Below are 21702 nucleotides of genomic sequence, written 5' to 3' on the forward strand. Positions count from 1 at the left end.
ATCATAAAAGAAACCTCTGTTACGTATTACTATATTATAATCATATCGCCAGTTCACCTCTCCATAAATAGACGGCCCAAAACCGGTTAAAGCAACACCTCATAAAGGCATTTTTAATACATCTATTGCAGCAAAATATACTTTATTCCTCCTATAGGTCTTTATTCTGTGGTTTAATGTAGGTTAATTATTCCTAGAGCTGAAACACCAAGAATTAAAAAAAACATCTGTGTATTTTTTAAGGTGTAAACGTAGATAAAACTGAATAAAAGACGGGTGTAACTGGTAAAGATCTGAAAGTATGTTTCTCTCTTGTCTAACATATGTGAATTTAGTAATAATAATAATAATAATAATAATAATAATTTCAGTAATAATAAAGTAATAAAGTGCAAAACAGCTAACAACAAAGAACATTTAGACAAAGCTTCAACATATAAATTAAGAACTATAAAAAACTATAAGTCTGTATTATAGCGGCAGTCAGACATGGAGTTAGTTGATCATAGTAAAACTACATTTCCCATGAGTCTTAGCACCCGAAGGCCTTATGGGAGCTGTAGTTGTTGAATACCAACAAAAACAACCCGTGTTTTATCTTTTTAAAAGAGACTGTAGATATTAATTGTAGGTCCTATTTTATATATTTATATCTCTGACAACCCCTTCCAAAGCCACGGGGGGGGCGTGCTCGTTTGAACGTGACGTCACCATACAGGAAGTAAACAAACCAGCCGAGTGCTGCTCTCACCGAGACGCTCATGAGGCCGACCGTGCGGAGCCATGACAGGTTGACCATATTTATCTTCTATTAAATAAAAAAGGTCGCGCGCGCCTCCACCTGGGGGAGGCCGACGCGTCGCGTGTCGCACTGCTGCGCGCGCCGCCGCGTGAAGCCGCAGCGAGCGCGCTCACGGAGCCAGGTACCTTCCACGCGCAGGGAAATGTGCCCATTTAATTTAATTAAGCTCTGCGTGGTTCTCTGCGCGGAGAAGGTCGTCACATGGCGGCCCAAGTGATTCCTTCGTGTCGGCTGAACACCAAAGAGAAACCGGGGGCTCGGTACTGGGGACGGAGTCACATCCGGGGTACACGCAGCGAATGACGTCACTTAGAAGCGAGGAATACAGATGCGTAATCAATGGCGGTGACTGGACCCTGGCTGGGTCGGTGGTATTGATGTTTATCATTGTTAATACTGTCTGTCTATATATATATATATATATATATATATATATATATATATGCAGCACCTGGAAACATGCATAAATAGTGGGAGGGCCACTAATACAATGATGTGCAGCTTTACAGCCCTTTTAAAAATATAAATATATAATACCTAATCAGTGTTTTTGTTTTTGTTTTCCGAGGTGTGGCGTCGCTCCGGCGTGCCTGAACTCCCCGTCTGTCCCCGAGGGCGTGGAGCCGGACGGAAGGCTCCGCGGCGCCATGGCGGAGGCCTTGGGCCAGAGGAGCTTGTTGGGCTTCGGCGTGGTGTTGGTCTGGCTGGTGCTGTTCCACCTGCTGGTGAACATCTGGCTGCTGTGCGTGTTCACCAGCCTGCTGGTGGTGCTCGGCGGCTGGCTCGGCTCGCAGGCCGTCCTGGAGTCCAACAGCGTGGTCCACCTGGAGAGGTTCATCACCCTGGAGCAGGTGAACGCACGCTTCAACGCGGTTCCCCGTTTTGTGAAACAGAGACCCGGCACTTCATTTGTACGTATACTCTGTCGTGGCTGTGCTTCAGGTTCTGCCGTCTGCGGAGGAGGAGCGGCGCCTGGACCGGGAGATCCACAACACAGTGAGGAAAGTCATCAGGGACTTTGTGGCCTCGTGGTTCTCCACTGTATCCTCCGAGACTGGTTTTGAGACGGAGGTTCAGGAGGCCATGATCTCCATGGCCATGGAGCTGAAGAGACGCTCGAGACGGCTCGACAGGAAGGTGCTTATTAAAGACACGCAGATAAAGCTGCATTCTCTCTACTGACCACCAGGGGGCGACTCCTCTGGTTCTATAGAAGTCTATGCTTCATGTGTTAAAGCTGCATTCTCTCTCCTGACCACCAGGGGGCGACTCCTCTGGTTGTATAGAAGTCTATGCTTCATGTCCTAAAGCTGCATTAAAGCTCATAAAGGTCTTTAACGGATCGTGTATGACTGTTTGATTGGCTGCAGGAGCTGACCCAGAGGGTCCTGGATCTGTTCGGCTGCCACCTGCAGGACTACATCCGAGCCAAGGAGCTGGCTTCAGAGCAGCCGGAGCGCCCGGCGGCCAGGTGGGGCGGCGACGGCGAGCGGCTGTGGCGGGCGTATTCTGCGGTTACCGCGCCCCATCTCGCCACGACCGGCGTCGGCGCGCGGGTCGACTACACCAGGGCGCTCGTGGACCTGCTGCTGCACGTCTTGGTGCCGCCGCCGCACCTGGAGAGCCGCACGGGCCGGTTCGTCGTCGGCGAGCTCATCACCTGCAACGTCCTGCTGCCGGTCGTCGCCAAGCTGTCCGACCCCGACTGGTTGAACGTTCTCGTCATCGGAATACTCGGCAGGTCCCGCAGACCGCAGGAGCCGGTTGCGACGGAGCCGCCGCCGTCGCTGCTGCGGACGCAGCCTTCGCCACCATCATCGCCGCCGCCGCCTGCTGAACCGGAGCTCGCTCCACTGCAAGAGACGCAAGCGCCTCAAAGGGAGAGCGAAGCTCCTCCGCTAAGAGAAATGCTCAGCGACGCGGAAACGCCGGAGCTCTTCGCCTACGACGTCATCGACGCCGAGGAGGCGGACTGTCCGCAGAGCAACGCCGAGGAAGAAGAACCTGCGCTGCCCTTTCTGAGGCACTACGTGAGGGGCAGCAAGCTGAACCCTTTTTACCAGGAGAACGACTCGGACCTGGACTCTCCCCTGGGGGACTACAAACGAGGCTCCGTCGATTCCCTCGTCATGGTCGGACAGGAGGACAACAATGGCGTGGACCCGGAAGACGGCTTCCCCAGTCCGGCGGACGGCTCCTGCCCCAAAGTCCTGGTGAATTCGGAGCCGGTGGGGCATTCTGTTAACGGCAACCTCCAGGACCCGGAGAGGGAGGGTTCCCCCTCCGTGAGCACAGCCAGGGAGCTCCTTCTGGGGGTGGAACAGAATGAGCTGACTGTGGTGGGCCCGCTTCAGGGCTCCTCCCCTCTGCAGACCTTCAGCTTCGAGCCCCTCATCAGCCCCGACGGGCCGGTCATCATCCAGAACCTCCGCATCTCCGGCACCATCACGGCCAAGGAGCACCGCGGCACCGGCTCACACCCCTACACGCTCTACACCATCAAAGTAAGCAGATGACGCCATCCAGACCTTTTCTTACACGCAGAAATATGACAAATCCTTTCTGCTCGGTGTTGGTTTTCAGTACGAGACGATGGGCTGCGAGACCCCCGGGAGCACCCAGCTGGTCTCCGAGGAGGCCGAGGTGGCCCTGCCGGGGGGTGAGGACCCATCGGCCGTCCAGCAGGTGGCCTACCACATGGTCAACAGGCGCTACAGCGAGTTCCTTAACCTGCAAACTCGGCTGGAGGAGAAAACTGAACTACGGAGGCTCATCAAAGGTCGGAAGGGGACGGACTCCGGTCCGTTGACGTTTGAAAACCCGTTTTTTGGAGCTGGATTCAGCTCAAAAAGATCCGGTTTGATTGACGTATCGGCTCTTAATTGATTGATTGTACCGTTCCAGGGGTGAAGGGTCCAAAGAAAGTATTTCCAGAGATGCCGTTCGGAAACATGGACAGCGACAAGATAGAAGCCAGAAAAGGACTCCTGGAGATCTTTCTGAAGGTCTCGTGGATTTATATTGTCTTATTCATTATATTGTATTTCATATCTACGGTTGCTGACCTTTTCTCTTGTCTTTCAGCTTCTCTGTGCCATCCCTGAAATCGCCAACAGTGTGGAGATGCAGGAGTTTCTGGCTCTCAACACCGACGCCAGGATCGCCTTCGTCAAGAAACCTTTCATCGTGTCACGAATAGACAAGGTCTGCGATAAGCGATACCCAAGTACCGAAATACCGAAATACCGTTGTAGCTCCATCAACATATGGACGTTAATACGGCAGTTTTCTTTCTGTTTTTCTGTACTAAACTTCGGCTCCATCGCGAGTTGGCGATGTTTCCGCGGCGACGCTCACGAGTCGCGCCTGTTTTTTCCGTGTTCAGATCGTGGTGAACGCCATCGTGGACACGCTGAAGACGGCGTTCCCTCGCTCGGAACCTCAGAGCCCGACGGAGGACAACGAGCCGGAGGTGGACGGAGGGAAATTCAGTTGTGAAAAGAAGAGCAGGTATGACTCCAGAGGGCACCGAACCCCAATACGGATGATTGACGGACTCTTCTGACTGTGGTGGGAGGGGCTTCTCGACATCTCGATGGTTGTATTGTTGGTGTTTTAATTAACCCCTTGTTCGCGTGATCCCAGGTCTCGTCTGAAGTTCTCCAGTAAGAGCATCCCCTTCATGAACGGCTCTGACATCAGACCCCCGGTGTCCTTCAGCTGGGAGCAAACCAGCACGGTACGTAGCTCGCGTTGTTGATGTTCTTGATGTTTTTCTGTCAGGCCCGATTCGAGTTCTCACTTCCTTCTCGAAGGTGTTTAACGGGATGTCGTTGGGAGACTTGAAAGCCTTCATCGCTGAGCAGGAACAGCTGTCCGTCAGAGCGGAGTCGGAGAGGGTCGACAGTCCAGGGACGGGAGAGTTCGGAGGCCTTCCGGACGACGGCTCGAGGAGAAAGAACACACGGGAACCTGGTAAGAACCGGGCAGGGGGGGGTGGGGGGACCGCTAGACCCAGTTCCACCACCAGGGGTCACTGTTGTCTCCTGAGTGTGATTCAGGCTCTGCTCAGGGCAGATGAGTACTGGGTGAAAGTATATTTATACGTTCTCGTGGTGCGTTCACATATAATCTAGTAAATTGTAGCGTTGGTGATGAACTAGAATAAATCCAGATGTTTTCACATGAACATAAAATAGATATTAGAGATGAATTTAGAGCTGTTTAACTCTAAAGCTATTCATTACACTTCATTAACACCAAGAATGACTGAATGTCCTTATTGTTTGAATTGTGTGTTTTTATGAAGGAAAAAAAACAGTATAAATTACTATGACACATTAAAAGTATGAGATTTAATATTTTTGATCGTTTACTGACTTCAGAGCATTAAAATAATTTTTGAGACGGTGAAAACAATCTGGACCCTTGAGGACCAGCTGCAATGATAAAACAAAGTGTGAGTTTTATGAACTTGAACTTTGCATCACTAATTTATAGGCTTTTTAAACTTTTCCCTTGGCTACGAACGCAACTCGCGACCGTAGGGGTCACGTGACACGTTGTTCTGCCTCTTTAGAGCGCCAGAATAAATCACGCCCAGCTGCACCTGCGGCGCCTGACCACACGAGGGCGGTGTTAACACGTGCATGAAGTGAGGCGCCGATGGGCTTCCTTGTGATCTCTGCGTTCAACATCTCGTGGCGTGCCCTGAGTGAGTTGTGCGCGTTCTTCTTTGTGTGTTTTTGTGCGTCTCGTGTGCAGCGTCCGAGACGGCGCTGGCCGAGGTGGCGCTGAACATCCTGTGTCTGCTGATGGAGGAGCAGTGGAGCTGGCTGTGCACGGAGAACATCCAGAAGACCATCCGGCTGCTGTTCGGGACGTTTATCAACAGGTGACACGCCTAAAGTCATAGAACCAGAGAGAACCAGGGTAGAACCAGAGAGAACCAGGGTAGAACCAAAGAGAACCAGGGTAGAACCAAAGAGAACCAGGGTACTTCCTAGTTTTCACAGACTCAAGTAGTCAAGTACTAATAAATATATATATATATATATATATATATATATATATATATATATATTATATATATAATGTGTGTGTGTGTATAATATATATATATATATATACACATACACATATACATATACACACACACACATATATATATATATGTATGTGTGTGTGTGTATAATGTATAATATATATATATATATTACATTACATGTTATATATATATATATATATATATATATATATATATATATATATATATATATATATATTTATATATATATATATATATATATATATAAATAATGTATGTGTCCTTCAGCTTCTAGCATCATTCTCTGGCGCTGCTAACATTTATCTCACAGCATAATTTAGATATTTCCACTAAACCGACGTTGCAAATCATCTTTCTCTCCCATTTTGACGTCTGCCCCTGAACGACTCTTTAAAGCTCTTCTTTCCTTTTTCCTTTTCTTTTACGAGCTGCTTCTCTGCAGCGAAGAAGAGATGGAAACTTGTGCACAGCGAGGTCTTAATCTGTGGACTCAGCCAGGTCAGGACATGAGAACCCACCGGAGAGGGCTGTTTATGAGCCGGAGAGGGGGCTCTGGCTCTCTGCTCGTTAGTGGAGGAGTTGATACTCTAGACACGAGCTGGCTGCGAGCCTCTGGGCAGCGCACCTACGAACCACTTCACCGAACGAGGAGCACGAGTTCTTTTCCTCCACCGTGACATTCGTTGTCGGTTCGCTCCGGAGCGCCTGACACCAACTCCCCAAACATTCGGCGCATTTAGCTCCCGCTGCCGGTAAAGCGAATGATGATGTCAAAAGGGTTCTAGTGTTCTCACGTTCCCCCGGGGTGTCGGCACCAGAATATCACTTTGTCTTTATATTCAGACCCGAGCTCCTCTATTTTTAAGAAGTATGAAAGGCCTTGTGCTGTTTTGTTTGGCTTCATCTATATTGGGCCTGGTATCTCCTTATCGGCTGGTCTCTGTGCAGAGGAGATGCTCTGGTTGTATAGAAGTCTATGCTTCATGTGTTAAAGCTGCATTCTCTCTACTGACCACCAGGGGGCGACTCCTCTGGTTGTATAGAAGTCTATGCTTCATGTGTTAAAGCTGCATTCTCTCTACTGACCACCAGGGGGCGACTCCTCTGGTTGTATAGAAGTCTATGCTTCATGTGTTAAAGCTGCATTCTCTCTACTGACCACCAGGGGGCGACTCCTCTGGTTGTATAGAAGTCTATGCTTCATGTGTTAAAGCTCCTCTCCTATGAGATACAGGGTTAGAGGTCGAGCTTCAGGACGCCTGCACCGCGTCGGTTTGTTCTCTTCGTAGTCAAATATTATGGGATGTGTTTCGCTGACGTTTTCTTTTTCTTTTCATCGCCCAGAGAGTTGTTTTTCTTGCCTCTTGTTTACACTCCTCTTGACGCACGTAAAAAAAAGAAAAAGAAGGAATTTCCAGTGTTCTTGTTTCGGGCTCCAACTGCATTTCGTGAACATATATATATATATATATATATATATATATATATATATATATATATATATATATATATATATATATATATATATATTTTGAGGTCGAGAATTAAAATAATTGCGGTCGAGGTTAACATGCGTTGCATTTTTAAAAGATGGCGACGGTTTGTGCCGCGAGTGGTGGTTTGCTCTGAACCAATCAGAGGTCCACAGTGGTGTAACTCCTCCTCCCTCAACAGACTCCACGTGGCTTGAGTTTTTTTTTTTTTCTGCACCTGTCGCACACAATGACGCGATTCTTTATTTTGACTCCCCAAAGCGGCGCATCAACACTTCCATAAACAAACGGAACGGTAGCACCGGTCCCCGCTGACAGCTTGATGATGGAGGTGAGGATGAAGGGGCGCAGGGAGGATTTAGAGCTTGTCAACAGTTGTCGTGGGAACGCTCTCACTCTTCTGCTTGACTTAATACCCGGGGTTCTCCGTCTGGCTGTTCGGGTTCCACCGGCTCCGGGGGAAAGTGGTACCAAAACATTGGATTGCTTCAGAGCATTAGACGATGGTCACATGACAACAGGCCTGCGAGGTTGTTGGTTCAAGCCCCATGTGGATGAAATTGTGAGAATGAGTTCTGACTGAAGGTAAACGATAACATTCTCATGGTGCATTCAGGCTCTGCTCAGTGAACATGAGTACTGGCTGAAGGTAAATGATAACGTTCTCATGGTGCGTTCAGGCTCTGCTCAGTGAACATGAGTACAGGCTGAAGGTAAATGATAACGTTCTCATGGTGCGTTCAGGCTCTGCTCAGTGAACATGAGTACTGGCTGAAGGTAAATGATAACGTTCTCATGGTGCGTTCAGGCTCTGCTCAGTGAACACGAGTACTGGCTGAAGGTAAATGATAACGTTCTCATGGTGCGTTCAGGCTCTGCTCAGTGAACACGAGTACTGGCTGAAGGTAAATGATAACGTTCTAATGATGCGTTCAGGCTCCGCTCAGTGAACATGAGTACTGGCTAAAGGTAAATGATAACGTTCTAATGATGCGTTCAGGCTCCGCTCAGTGAACATGAGTACTGGCTAAAGGTAAATGATAACGTTCTAATGATGCGTTCAGGCTCTGCTCAGTGAACATGAGTACCGGCTGAAGGTAAATGATAACGTTCTAATGATGCGTTCAGGCTCCGCTCAGTGAACATGAGTACTGGCTGAAGGTAAATGATAACGTTCTCATGATGCGTTCAGGCTCCGCTCAGTGAACATGAGTACTGGCTGAAGGTAAATGATAACGTTCTAATGATGCGTTCAGGCTCCGCTCAGTGAACACGAGTACTGGCTGAAGGTAAATGATAACATTCTCATGATGCGTTCAGGCTCCGCTCAGTGAACATGAGTACTGGCTGAAGGTAAATGATAACGTTCTAATGATGCGTTCAGGCTCTGCTCAGTGAACATGAGTACTGGCTGAAGGTAAATGATAACGTTCTAATGATGCGTTCAGGCTCCGCTCAGTGAACATGAGTACTGGCTGAAGGTAAATGATAACGTTCTCATGATGCGTTCAGGCTCCGCTCAGTGAACATGAGTACTGGCTGAAGGTAAATGATAACGTTCTCATGATGCGTTCAGGCTCCGCTCAGTGAACATGAGTACTGGCTGAAGGTAAATGATAACGTTCTCATGATGCGTTCAGGCTCCGCTCAGTGAACACGAGTACTGGCTGAAGGTAAATGATAACGTTCTCATGATGCTTTCAGGCTCTGCTCAGTGAAGCTGTTCCTGAGAGCTGTAATCGCCCCATGGGGGCCGTCAAAGGTCAAAGGTCAAATACCGTGGTCACTTCTTGGTGGAGGTCCTCTTCACCTTATTTAGTGTCAGTCGGCTGGAGGAGCACTGACTTCCCAGAATGCCGTGCGGGATGTTTCGCGGTACGCAGCGACTCTTTTGGCCTCTTCACATCTCCGGTGTCTCGATTCTTTCACCGCTGCACCAGGAGGTCGGGATGAGCACCCAGAGGTCACGCCTCACACACACACACACAGACACACACAGACACACACACACACACATACACACACACACACACACACTTGTGCGATGACGTTGCGTCTGTCGGGAAAAGAAAAAACAAACAATGTCCGCGGCTTATTTTAGCTCGACGGGAACCTGGTTATACTCGTCTGTGTTTCCCATACATGGCAACCAATGACATCCCAGAGGAGTGTGTGAGTGTGTGTGTGTCTGTCTGTGTGTGTGTGTGTGTCTCTGTCTGTGTGTGTGTGTGTGTGTGTGTGTGTGTCTCTATCTGTGTGTGTGCGTGTGTCTCTGTCTGTCTGTCTGTGTGTGTGTGTGTCTCTGTCTGTGTGTGTGTGTGTGTGTGTGTGTGCGTGTGTCTCTGTGTGTGTGTGTGTGTGTCTCTGTCTGTGTGTGTGTGTGTGCGTGTGTCTCTGTCTGTCTGTGTGTGTGTGTGTGTGTGCGTGTGTCTCTGTCTGTGTGTGTGTGTGTGCGTGTGTCTCTGTGTGTGTGTGTGTGTGTGTGTTCATGTCAGCCTTTTTTGGATTCATGGATTCTTCTCCAAACTATCGTTAACATTATTTTCATCGATCCATAAATTAAAGCAACATTGTTGCATTTGAAGAATGTCGGAGGACATTCAGCCGTAACTTTATTCAGGACACGATGCAGTTACACTTTATAATGTCATGTAACGGCAATAATGAAGGTAATAATATCACTAATGCAGCACATGTTGTAATTGTCGTTGCTTTGTGGGCAATAAGAACAACAACAACACAACAAGAAACCCTGGCGGATGTTTTGAGGCCTCCAGTTCGGCCTTCTGGACGTCGCCATCTTGACTTTTTTTGCAACCGGTGAACAGGAAGTGACCCCACGTGGAGGAGGACGTAGAAACGCCGTTGAGGTTGTTGTGTGTCCTCGACCTAACTGAGCATCGCACAATGTTTTCCTCGACACAACCAAGTAGTTTATCGTGTTTATTCAGAAAAGAGTTTAAAAGTTTTACAAAGAAAAGAGTTTGAACGTGTAACGAGCGGAAGATGAACGCGTGTTTTGAGGAGTAACTTTTGGTAAGATATCAAACAGTTGAGGATACGATGACATCAGCGACTTCACAATTTAATGAAAATGTCCCAGATTGCTCCTCTCCAATTTACAGTTACATATATATATATATATGTATTTATAAATATTTATTCATGAATATATATTTATTTATTTATAAATATATGTATTTATTTATGAATATATATTTATTTATTTATAAATATATGTATTTATTTATGAATATATATTTATTTATTTATAAATACATGTATTTATTTATGAATATATATTTATTTATGAATATATATTTATTTATTTCTTTATAAATATATATATATATATATATATATATATATATATATATATATATATATAAAATGACATTATCTAATCCTCTACAAGCTCTTCAAATGCATTTTCTTTAAAAAGAGACGCTCATCTCGGGGAAAGAATGTCTTTAAGGTCCTGACGTGTCTCTCTGAACCTCCTGGAAATGTGGTTACATTTTATTTTTAGTATTTGTCTCCTAATTGTGTTGAAATGAGCTGCAGCATTACGTATTACACAATATATCTCTCTCTCTCTCTCTCTCTCTCTCTCTCTTGGCTAGTTAGGACACACATTATTTTACCCTAAGAGACGATTACCTACAACATGCGCTGGTCTCATATAAATTATTTTTTCATGTAATTTAAATTTTTTCCACCTCCCCAAAAAGAAGAAAAAACATTTCTGGACTGATCTGAGATATCTCAACAACGTAACGTTGGCTCCGTCGTGGTGTTTCCTGGCTTATAAAACAGATAATCGAGTGATGCGTTCATCACACAGCTCTAATTATATTAATGCCACTTAGCACTAAAGCCACAGACGTGAAGCTTGTCTCACATTCTGCCACTGCAGTGATCTATGTATGCGATTTGCTTTGTGTATAGAAATAAATATGATTCGATCCGATGTCCAACTAGGCTTTGATTTCGTGGCTGGACGACGTGCTAGCTGTCGTCGCCAAGTGGTTTAATACGTTGTTCGTGATCTCCATCGCTTTCTAAACGGTCTCAGCCGATGGAAACTTGCAGCCTGGACCGGTTTGGATGGTCCCGTCTGCTGCGGAGACACTCGATTAAATCAGATCCCAGACCAGACGCTGTCGGCGTGAATATTTACACTGGAGCGTGAAGCTAAATCGAGACGCTCTTTAACCCGTCGGCTGTTTTTAGGAACCAGATTCCTGCGGTGAGAGCCGACGAACATTACGGGAAAACGCACGCTATTTTTATCTGCTCCCGTTTGTTGAAGGTCCTCAAAACACTTTTACTACGGTCTCCACAAATAACCAGACGGGGAAAGATCGTCCTCATTTGATATATTAGCTTCATGTTATATTAGCTTCAAGTTATATTAGCTTCATGTTATATTAGCTTCACGTTATATTAGCTTCATGTTGTATTAGCTTCATGTTATATTAGCTTCACGTTATATTAGCTTCATGTTGTATTAGCTTCATGCTATATTAGCTTCACGTTATATTAGCTTCATGTTGTATTAGCTTCAAGTTATATTAGCTTCACGTTATATTAGCTTCACGTTATATTAGCTTCATGTTATATTAACTTCCTGCTATATTAGCTTATTGTCATATTAGCTTCATGTTATATTAGCTTAATTATATATTATCTTCATGCTACATTAGCTACACGTTACATTAGCTTCACGCTATATTAGCTTCATGTTATATTAGCTTCACGTTATATTAGCTTCATGTTGTATTAGTTTCATGTTATATTAGCTTCAAGTTATATTAGCTCCAAGTTATATTAGCTTCATGTTATATTAGCTTCATGCTATATTAGCTTCACGTTATATTAGCTTCAAGTTATATTAGCTTCACGTTATATTAGCTTCACGTTATATTAGCTTCACGTTATATTAGCTTCATGTTGTATTAGCTTCAAGTTATATTAGCTTCATGTTGTATTAGTTTCATGTTATATTAGCTTCATGTTATATTAGCTTCATGCTATATTAGCTTCATGTTATATTAGCTTCACGTTATATTAGCTTCATGTTGTATTAGTTTCATGTTATATTAGCTTCAAGTTATATTAGCTTCAAGTTATATTAGCTTCATGTTATTAGCTTCAAGTTATATTAGCTTCATGTTATATTAGCTTAAAGTTATATTAACTTCCTGCTATATTAGCTTCAAGTTATATTAGCTTCATGTTATATTAACTTCCTGCTATATTAGCTTCAAGTTATATTAGCTTCATGTTATATTAACTTCCTGCTATATTAGCTTCAAGTTATATTAGCTTCATGTTATATTAGCTTAATTATATATTATCTTCATGCTACATTAGCTACACGTTACATTAGCTTCACGCTATATTAGCTTCATGTTATATTATGAATGTTTTTATTTTTTTTAAATTGCAAATAAATGAATGTTATAAGATGACATGAACACATCTTTACTGGATAGAGCTTGAACGCATCGTAGCGTAACTGAACGCAACCTCGGCTAACGTTAGCCGTTAGCTCCGTTCTTTATCAGGACTGACCATCAACCGGCAGACGAACAAAAATGGCTCGTATGATTCCTACAAATGAGATTTTCATTAGTACAGTACGCTCACATAACAAGCAACTAGAAAAACAAACTTTATTATAAATATATCAAATTAACACCATAATCTAAGTTGTGTTTGTTTTTGAGTGTGTAGCTGTAATAATGAAATGAAAAGCATCAGATCAGATATTAAGCCTCCTCACAGCGAGCAGTTTGATTAATTTTCTTCTGTTAACGTAACCTGTGTGTGTATGTGTGTCTGTGTGTGTGTGTCTGTTTGTGTGTATATGTGTGTGTGTCTGTCTGTATGTGTGTGTGTGTGTGTGTGTGTGTGTGTCTGTCTGTCTGTTTTTAAGCGAGCTGCAGACTGAAAAGCATCAACCTTCATCTCCTCTGCAACTCACTAATTGTGTTGCTCACTCGTCCAAATGAACGCTGTCCCTCCCTCTCTCTCTCTCTCCCTCCCTCTTTCTCTCTCTCCCTCTCTCTCTCTCCCTCCCTCTTTCTCTCCCTCCCTCGTTCTCTCCCTCTCTCTCTCCCTCACTTTTTCCACTCATAATTGTCAATCAGCGAAGGTCGTTTTCCAGTCGGGACGCTGAGTCGTGGAATTTGTTTATTTTCTCTTTGCAGCGTCGGTAGAATTCAAAAGTTAATGTCCGACTCTTAGATCTTTCGTCTATTTTTATGCATCTAATGACTCTTAAATTCGTTTTTTTTTTTTGTGTGTTCTTTACCCTTAATTGTTTTATCTCACATGCATCATGTCGCAATTAAGTTACCTTTATTTTGTTTCATATTTTTGGGCCCGTCATTATGTAACAGATTTTTACATCCACGTTCACCACGTTCACCACGTCTGTGCTACTTCCATCTGTCCATCACCAGAGTGTCCGTTGCATCACCCTCCGTGAGTGTGTGTGTGTGTGTGTGTGTGTGAGTGAGTGTGTGTGTGTGTGTCCTCACCAAAATAACCGCCCACCCCGCTCATTGAACCACCTGCTCCATCGGGCCGCTACAGGTCAAGAACTCCACACGGCGCCTATTTTTAATACGACTCTTTAAATGTGTGTCGATGTTCCTCCGACGAGAAACACCGTTTTATTTGAGCTCGTGGATCATTCTGGAGCTACGGAAACCACATCAACCTGTGGTCCGCTGACCTGATCTGGGACGTCCGATTTCAATCTACAGTTCTGTGGCGAAGGATCACACTCAATTAGCTGGTGAGGCTCGAGAACCTTCTGTTTAATAAAGGTTCCCTTTTTTTAGAGGCTTCTCCCTAGAACCCAATATAAAGGGTTGTTTCCACAGACTGCATGTAAGTAGTGTGGACTTCTATACAACCAGAGGAGTCGCCCCCTGGTGGTCAGGAGAGAATGCAGCTTTAACACATGAAGCAAAGACTTCTATACAACCAGAGGAGTCGCCCCCTGGTGGTCAGGAGAGAGAATGGAAGTTTTAACACATGAAGCATAGACTTCTATACAACCAGAGGAGTCGCCCCCTAGTGGTCAGGAGAGAGAATGGAAGTTTTAAGACATGAAGCATAGACTTCTATACAACCAGAGGAGTCGCCCCCTGGTGGTCAGGAGAGAGAATGCAGCTTTAACACATGAAGCATAGACTTCTATACAACCAGAGGAGTCGCCCCCTGGTGGTCAGTAGAGAGAATGCAGCTTTAACACATGAAGCATAGACTTCTATACAACCAGAGGAGTCGCCCCCTGGTGGTCAGGAGAGAGAATGGAAGTTTTAAGACATGAAGCATAGACTTCTATACAACCAGAGGAGTCGCCCCCTGGTGGTCAGGAGAGAGAATGCAGCTTTAACACATGAAGCATAGACTTCTATACAACCAGAGGAGTCGCCCCCTGGTGGTCAGTAGAGAGAATGCAGCTTTAACACATGAAGCATAGACTTCTATACAACCAGAGGAGTCGCCCACTGGTGGTCAGAGAGAATGCAGCTTTAACACATGAAGCATAGACTTCTATACAACTTCTATACAACCAGAGGAGTCGCCCCCTGGTGGTCAGGAGAGAGAATGCAGCTTTAACACATGAAGCATAGACTTCTATACAACCAGAGGAGTCGCCCCCTGGTGGTCACTAGAGAGAATGGAAGTTTTAAGACATGAAGCATAGACTTCTATACAACCAGAGGAGTCGCCCCCTGGTGGTCAGGAGAGAGAATGCAGCTTTAACACATGAAGCATAGACTTCTATACAACCAGAGGAGTCGCCCCCTGGTGGTCAGGAGAGAGAATGCAGCTTTAACACATGAAGCATAGACTTCTATACAACCAGAGGAGTCGCCCCCTGGTGGTCACTAGAGAGAATGGAAGTTTTAAGACATGAAGCATAGACTTCTATACAACCAGAGGAGTCGCCCCCTGGTGGTCACTAGAGAGAATGGAAGTTTTAAGACACTGCCGCAGTCAGAACCGTAAGTTGCCGCCTGGTTTTATCCTGAACCAGTTCAAGTCTGTGAGAGCTTCTATAGAGAACCCGTCTCTGTGTTAATAATAATTATAATAACTTTTTTTAAATAGTTTACAAAGCAAAAGCAAGATACGAGACGAAGCGTTTGTCACACATGATGTGTTCAAGGACCGTTGGATGGATGAAATTCTGACGATTCTGACATTTTTTTACAGCCTCTGGCTGATGAATGGTGTCGTTTTGGCAATTTATTTAAAGAAAACATGCTCCTCCATCCCGCCAGTGGGTTTTGGGGTTCAGAGGGTTGCGCAACAATCAGGAGAGTTAATCATTCAGATTTACAATGGCAGCACTAAAGGGACTCCCTGACAGACACGTTCATTGTGTCTGGTCTCCGTGTCCATACATCCCAGTCATCACTGAGCTCGTCTCTGACTGGTACGAGACACACTTCACGGTCCGCCTGCTGAGACCCAAATAAACTGTTGTTACTGGGGATGGAGCCGGACGCCGGACAACCTAGTTGCTTGTGTTGGTGTAGACTTTATTTTAATAGCAACCTAATTTGTTAATTTAATTGTGTTTGTTCGTGAGCTTAGAACCCTTCATACCTAGACATACAGGTCTGCCATGTTTCTACGGTAGCCCACAACGGACAAACCAAATACTGGCTCTAGAGAGAGCCTTTGGGGTTGAGTCAGATTAGTGCAACCTCACCACTAGATGTCACTAAGTCCTTCAATCGGGTCCTTTTAAAAATCTTTTAAACCAAGATTTTCCCTTGAATATCTCCTTAAAAGTCGAACTGAAGTTTGAGTTCAGGTTTAACTTCTTTGATATTTCAAGAGAAAATAAACAAACACAGTTTTGGTGGTATTTTTTGCCTCTGAATGAGTATTTGATTTGGCACCAGATGACCTTATTGCCATGTAGGATATGATTGTAGATTCAAGAGTTTCTTTTCTTTGTTAGCACTGGTTTGCACTTCCACTTTGGAAAGTAGATGTTTGTTGGTCCAGCTTGTTAGCATTAGCACCGAAGTTGTTTTAACGTTGGCGGCAGAAGCGCTGATCATCCTAAATTATTGACCGTTTCGACGGAAAGGCGTCTCTATGCAACAGCTCGGGCTTACTTCCTGTTAGCTTATGTCATAAGAAATATCACAGATCCAAAAATTGGCCTCAGAGACCTTGGATCTTCACATCGGATAAAATCCCCAAAAATCCCCTGAAAGTGAGCAGTCAGATATATTGATGAATACATAGCGACAGGTCTCCCTGTCCTTTGACCGTCCGTCACTCAGAGATTTAAATCCCGTCAACGAGACGAAGCAACGGCCCTCAAGCTGTTTTAATTGCTCGTATGTTTGTTGAAGTTGTCAAAAATAAGGTCAATGAATCAAACTCGTAATTAATCGAGCATGCTGTTATTCTGCAGTTGTGCAACTTGAGGGATGGAAAATGCTTTACCATCACTATTCAGGCCTTTGGCATCGCTGCTGTTCTGAAACACTAGAGGATAAAAACATGCATACTAGTGGAAACCAGGAATCTGTGGCTGGCACATCGTGTCCATCCATAGCTTCTCTTGAGTTGCAGCTCGGCGGCGTGCTAACTGGCCAGAACGAGCCAATGAAATAACTTCATTAGGGGCCACATCGAGTGAGCTAAAGAAGCAGAACATTGGGCCCAGAGGGCGGTCCCCCGCTTCTTTTTAACAGGCCTCTGGGGTTTTCCAACGATGTTGCGTAACAAGCATCTGCATGGTGTTACGTTATTAAGGGTCTGCAGGTCCTGGAAAACTCTTCTAGTATTTCTACCATCGTGGATGTACTTAGTTACAGACTTCTTTCAAGTTAGTTGCATCTCCTGCAGCTTTACGCTCCAGACCTGAAACAATGCTTGAATACTTGAGCTACATTGAGTTGATGTTTTTTAGCTTTTCCCCCCCTCGTGCTCTAAGATAACCTCCTCATCCAGTCTGTGTGGCGACCGGCTGTGTGTCCACCCCTCAGATGGTAAATCTTGGCATGAAAGAGGTCAGGTCAGAGGGAAGAGGGTCAACGTCTCCCAGCTACACGGAGCCGATTGAGTTGGCTCATCACAAGACCTTAAACCCAGCAGTTATGTGGAAGAATTGTGTGTGTGTGTGTGTGTGTGTGTGTGATCCCCGTGGGAATGCAATGGTGCATGTGGTTACCTTTGCAGGGATGGGCTGGTCTGAAGCCTGGATCCTTCAGTACTGGTGAGGTCAGCCATGATGCCGGGGTCACGACACACCGACTGTGGTGGGGGATCAGGAGGTCAACCAACGGTTGCCGAGGTCATTGCACCTCGGCAAGAAAGCTCATGGAGCTTAGCCTGGTTGCTAACGAAACAATAACAATAACTATGTATTTGTATCATAGACACCTGTCCCCTAACCGCCGGCAAACCATTGATTTTGTTTGTTTGTTGAACAGTTGTTTTTCCTAAGATGGCTCGCCATTGGTCAACCAACCAGCTGAAAGTGGAGATTCCATTGAACTGAACTGGGTTCTTTTCTTACATTTCAATATGCTGTAGAGGGGATTGTTTCAGTCCTCTCAAATCACAAAAAGAAATACGCAACACAAACATCTGTAAAATCTGAAAGAAACAAGAATGTGGGAGGTGAAGACATTCATCATCTGTGCTAACGATGATGAATGTCTTTCAGGTGGCTGGACGTGAGCGTCGCCAACCTGACGTCCAGCGCGTACTGGGTGGCGTACCTGCAGGTCATCCAAGAGTCCGTGTGGCCGGGAGGAGCTCTGCCGACGGCGCCCCGGCTTGAACGCAGCCGGCAGCAGAAGGACGACACCAGGCGGCAAGCCTTAAGCTGTCTGATGAGACTCCTGCCGGGTGAGTGTACCGAAGGCTGCGTTGTGCATGTCAGAACCAAACATCTTGGTGGAACCGAGTACAATTGAACCCAGAATAAGACATTTTTAGGTGACTGAAAAAAAGTTAGAATGAATTCCCAGACCGGACAACGCTGGGGTAGCAACCTGTCAATCACCTTGTAGCCCCGCCCTAAAGCATCCCCTGCTTTATGGACTGTTTGACTCTAAATGACCATAATTTACTAAACGTGTAAACCCCCTCCGCTGGTTACACGTTGTTTTATAATTCTCTGTATTCCCAGATCTGATCTCAGACCTGTTGGGCTCAGACAAGTACAAGCTCTGCTGGCAGACTGCACTGGGCTCTCTTCAAGACCCCCATATTAACAGGTGAACACACCCACTCGACACTCAGTGGCCACTTTGATAAAAAGCTGTTGCCCAAAGCATGATGGGATTACAACTTTGGTGATGGTGAACGTCAGACTGTGTGTTCCACCACTCGCCACGAGATAAAATATGCTGACTGCTGGTCCCTCGTTCCTCTTTAGACATCTGGTCTTCTGCATATTTGACCTTCTGCTGGAGTTCCTGGTTCCTGAAATACCCGAGGAGGACTTCCAGAGGAGCCTGTTGCGAAGCCTCTCCAAGAACCCAGAGAAGCAGCTGGCGTGAGGAAGAAAAAAAGAAAAGAAACGTGACTCCCGTCTTTCATTTCCATCATTGGAGTTGCTGTTGTTCTGCTAATGTTCTGCGATGAGAGCACCTGGTTTGTGTTTGATCCCCATAGAACGTGGCCGGTATTCAGAGGTCTCCTCACCGGGCGCTCTCTTCCTGCCTGGCTTTCACCAAACTCGCTTCAGATGGTCTTTTTTTCGCGCTCTGCCCCTCCAAAAAAACAACTCCACACCTGTTGCTCTAATCTGGATTAGCAGGGTTTTGCTTTAACGTAAATCTTTGTATTTTCCGTGGAGCCCCCCCCCCCCGCCCCCATGTGAGTCTGACATAATGTGAGCTGTACTTCCTACATCTGAGCCTTCCCTGAGGGACCCCGCATGTATCTGGCCATGTATTTATTTATGATTTTAAGCCTGCAGAATGTCCAGGTGTAGGAAAAGAACATGCCGTCATGCAGTGCGGTGACGGACTCGTGCCGTCAGATGTCTTTATGGCAGAAAACGTGCACATGAAGCATCACTCACTCTGACTGCTATCTGTCCGTAATGTCCCTCCACTTAATCTGTCACAGCATTTGGATCCGTTTTCATGCCTTTTCCTCTGGAAAAAGTTCCGCACCTCACTTTGGAACTACTTTTCTGCTGAGAAAATAGTCCCACGTGAAAACGGCTCACGCAGCAGTAAGAAAACTAATAATAATATCTGCGTTCTATTAAAGTTGTGACAGTGTGCAGGCTGTGGAGCTTTACCTACAAATATATAAATATATATAAATATATCTTCAACCCTCACCATCTGAAGAGTTTTCAGTGGTCGACAGTCATTTAACTTTAAACATATTGTTGAAGGTTTTTTTGGGCACTTTTTAAAATCTGCCTTGGTGGTGGAAACACACAACAATCAGCACTTCGTCCCCCGTGTGGTGAAGAGGTCGTTCCACGTACGTTCCCACACGGCGGGTCCTTCGTATCCTAAACGTCTTAACAAACAGCGCTTAGCTTAACGCAAATCAAGATGTTTCTCATTTTTAAAGGCGCTAAATTTTTGCACATTAACGCATCAGCAAGCGACTGTCATCTGTGTGAAGGTGTAATACGACGGCTAACGGGTTAGCACCGTTAGCCGTTGTTGTCACCGTTAGCTTGTTAAGGTTAAGTTTCCCAAAATAGTTGTGATTAAATTAACATAACATTTTTAATACGGCACATTTTTTTTCGATTTTATTTTCAGGACCATATGGGAGTCCACCGATATGCCGTCTTTTTCTCATTTAAAATGCTTCAAATAATGTGTCCTGTGACTGAATCTGCATGTTCAGTTGAGTTACATTCCAACAAAAAACCACTTCATGTTTCTGTCATTCCAGCGTTTTGCACTTACTTCCTGCTTTAGTTTATTTTTTTCCATTTCCATTGTGTTAACTTGTGATTCAGCTTATTTATTAACCTATTTATTTGCTTTATTTACTAATTTATGACGTTTTCTCGTTAATGAAGTGCTTGTTCCTGGAGTTTGCCTTAATTGATTAATTAATGAGCTGACTCGATGATGTCCGGTCGGCTAGTCGTGCAGAAACGAAGCCGCCTTAGGAGAACGTGAGCACGGTTTCTTTATATTGTGTTCGCCATTGTTGTGATTATTGTTGAAGCTGTTACTCTTATTTGTTGTGAAGAGATTTTCTCTAATTTGCTGCATACGGCTGCCATTGGATATATACTCTCAGTATCATTTAAATAATTTACTTTAACTAAAACCACATATACAATAATGTGTAAATAGTTTAATTATGTTGTGTGACTGATCAAAACTAGTGTATCTTATAATAATATGGTTCTCTAATCTAATCTGTAAACATCCCACGAAATCCATTTCTACGTAAAGAACAGTTCTTTTATGTGAATGAGTCGTTCCTCGTGTGACAGGAGACACAACGTAGATTCATCTGTCAGGTAACTTGTGTAGTTAAGCCAACGGAAATCTATTCCTAAACATAACTAAGTAGTTTTGTTGCCTCAACATAACTAAGTAGTTGTGTTGCATAAACATAACTAAGTAGTTGTGTTGCATAAACATAACTAAGTAGTTGTGTTGCATAAACATAACTAAGTAGTTGTGTTGCCTCAACATAACTAAGTAGTTTTGTTGCATAAACATAACTAAGTAGTTCTGTTGGCTAAAACCTCAGTTAACTAAGTTGTTTCCTTTGAAGACGCATGTTTATTTTGAAGAGACTGAATTCATGTAACGAGCAGAAATTGACGCTCTGCTGACTTTAATGTGAAAACACACAAAACGTTGCTGATGTCATACGAACCGTTGTTGTAATGATATTAAAACGTATTATGTTATATTGAGCAACTTGAATTTGTTTTCATGAGACGTGTTTATTTGTGGCACAATAAAAAAGTGTTTTGATGAAACAAAATGAAGGAGACGATGTTTTAGAGGCAGAAGGTTCTGTGAACAGCTTGTTCTGAAACATGATCTATTTAAAGCGAGAACATTCTGTCTCTATAAACAAATAGTGAAATGTTTTGGTAAAGTTTCAGCACCGTGCCGCCGTACTTCGGTGCTTTGAGGTCACAACATTCACTTTGATGCACAGTGTTCATTTAATTAGAACCGTTTGATAGACACGAACGCTTTAGGCCTCTATGTTTCAGAGAGCGACGAGACACGGTTATCGGTCAACGGTTATCGGTCAACGGTTATCGGTCAACGGTTAGCGGTCAACGGTTAGCGGTCAACGGTTATCGGTCAACGGTTAGCGGT

General features: G+C 44.7%; 1 protein-coding gene across 2 annotated transcripts; it reads left to right on the forward strand.

The window, feature by feature from the left end:
- Positions 1-712: 712 nt before the first annotated feature.
- Positions 713-21278, forward strand: snx19b (sorting nexin 19b). 2 transcript variants are annotated; one of them, XM_034547997.1, is made up of 14 exons: positions 713-790; positions 1371-1653; positions 1745-1939; positions 2173-3306; positions 3386-3581; positions 3707-3807; positions 3887-4006; positions 4188-4312; positions 4448-4541; positions 4618-4777; positions 5567-5696; positions 18087-18271; positions 18555-18642; positions 18804-21278. In XM_034547997.1, the coding sequence occupies exons 1-14, from the start codon at positions 762-764 to the stop codon at positions 18925-18927; spliced, it is 2964 nt and encodes a 987-aa protein (XP_034403888.1). In that variant the 5' UTR covers positions 713-761; the 3' UTR covers positions 18928-21278. The 2 variants fall into 2 exon arrangements, with proteins under 2 accessions (XP_034403888.1, XP_034403886.1); XM_034547995.1 differs by lacking the exon at positions 713-790 and adding an exon at positions 815-1173.
- The last annotated feature ends 424 nt before the right edge of the window (positions 21279-21702 follow it).

The sequence above is a fragment of the Cyclopterus lumpus genome, chromosome 13 (genome assembly GCF_009769545.1).
Source record: "Cyclopterus lumpus isolate fCycLum1 chromosome 13, fCycLum1.pri, whole genome shotgun sequence".
Taxonomy (NCBI): Eukaryota; Metazoa; Chordata; class Actinopteri; order Perciformes; family Cyclopteridae; genus Cyclopterus; species Cyclopterus lumpus.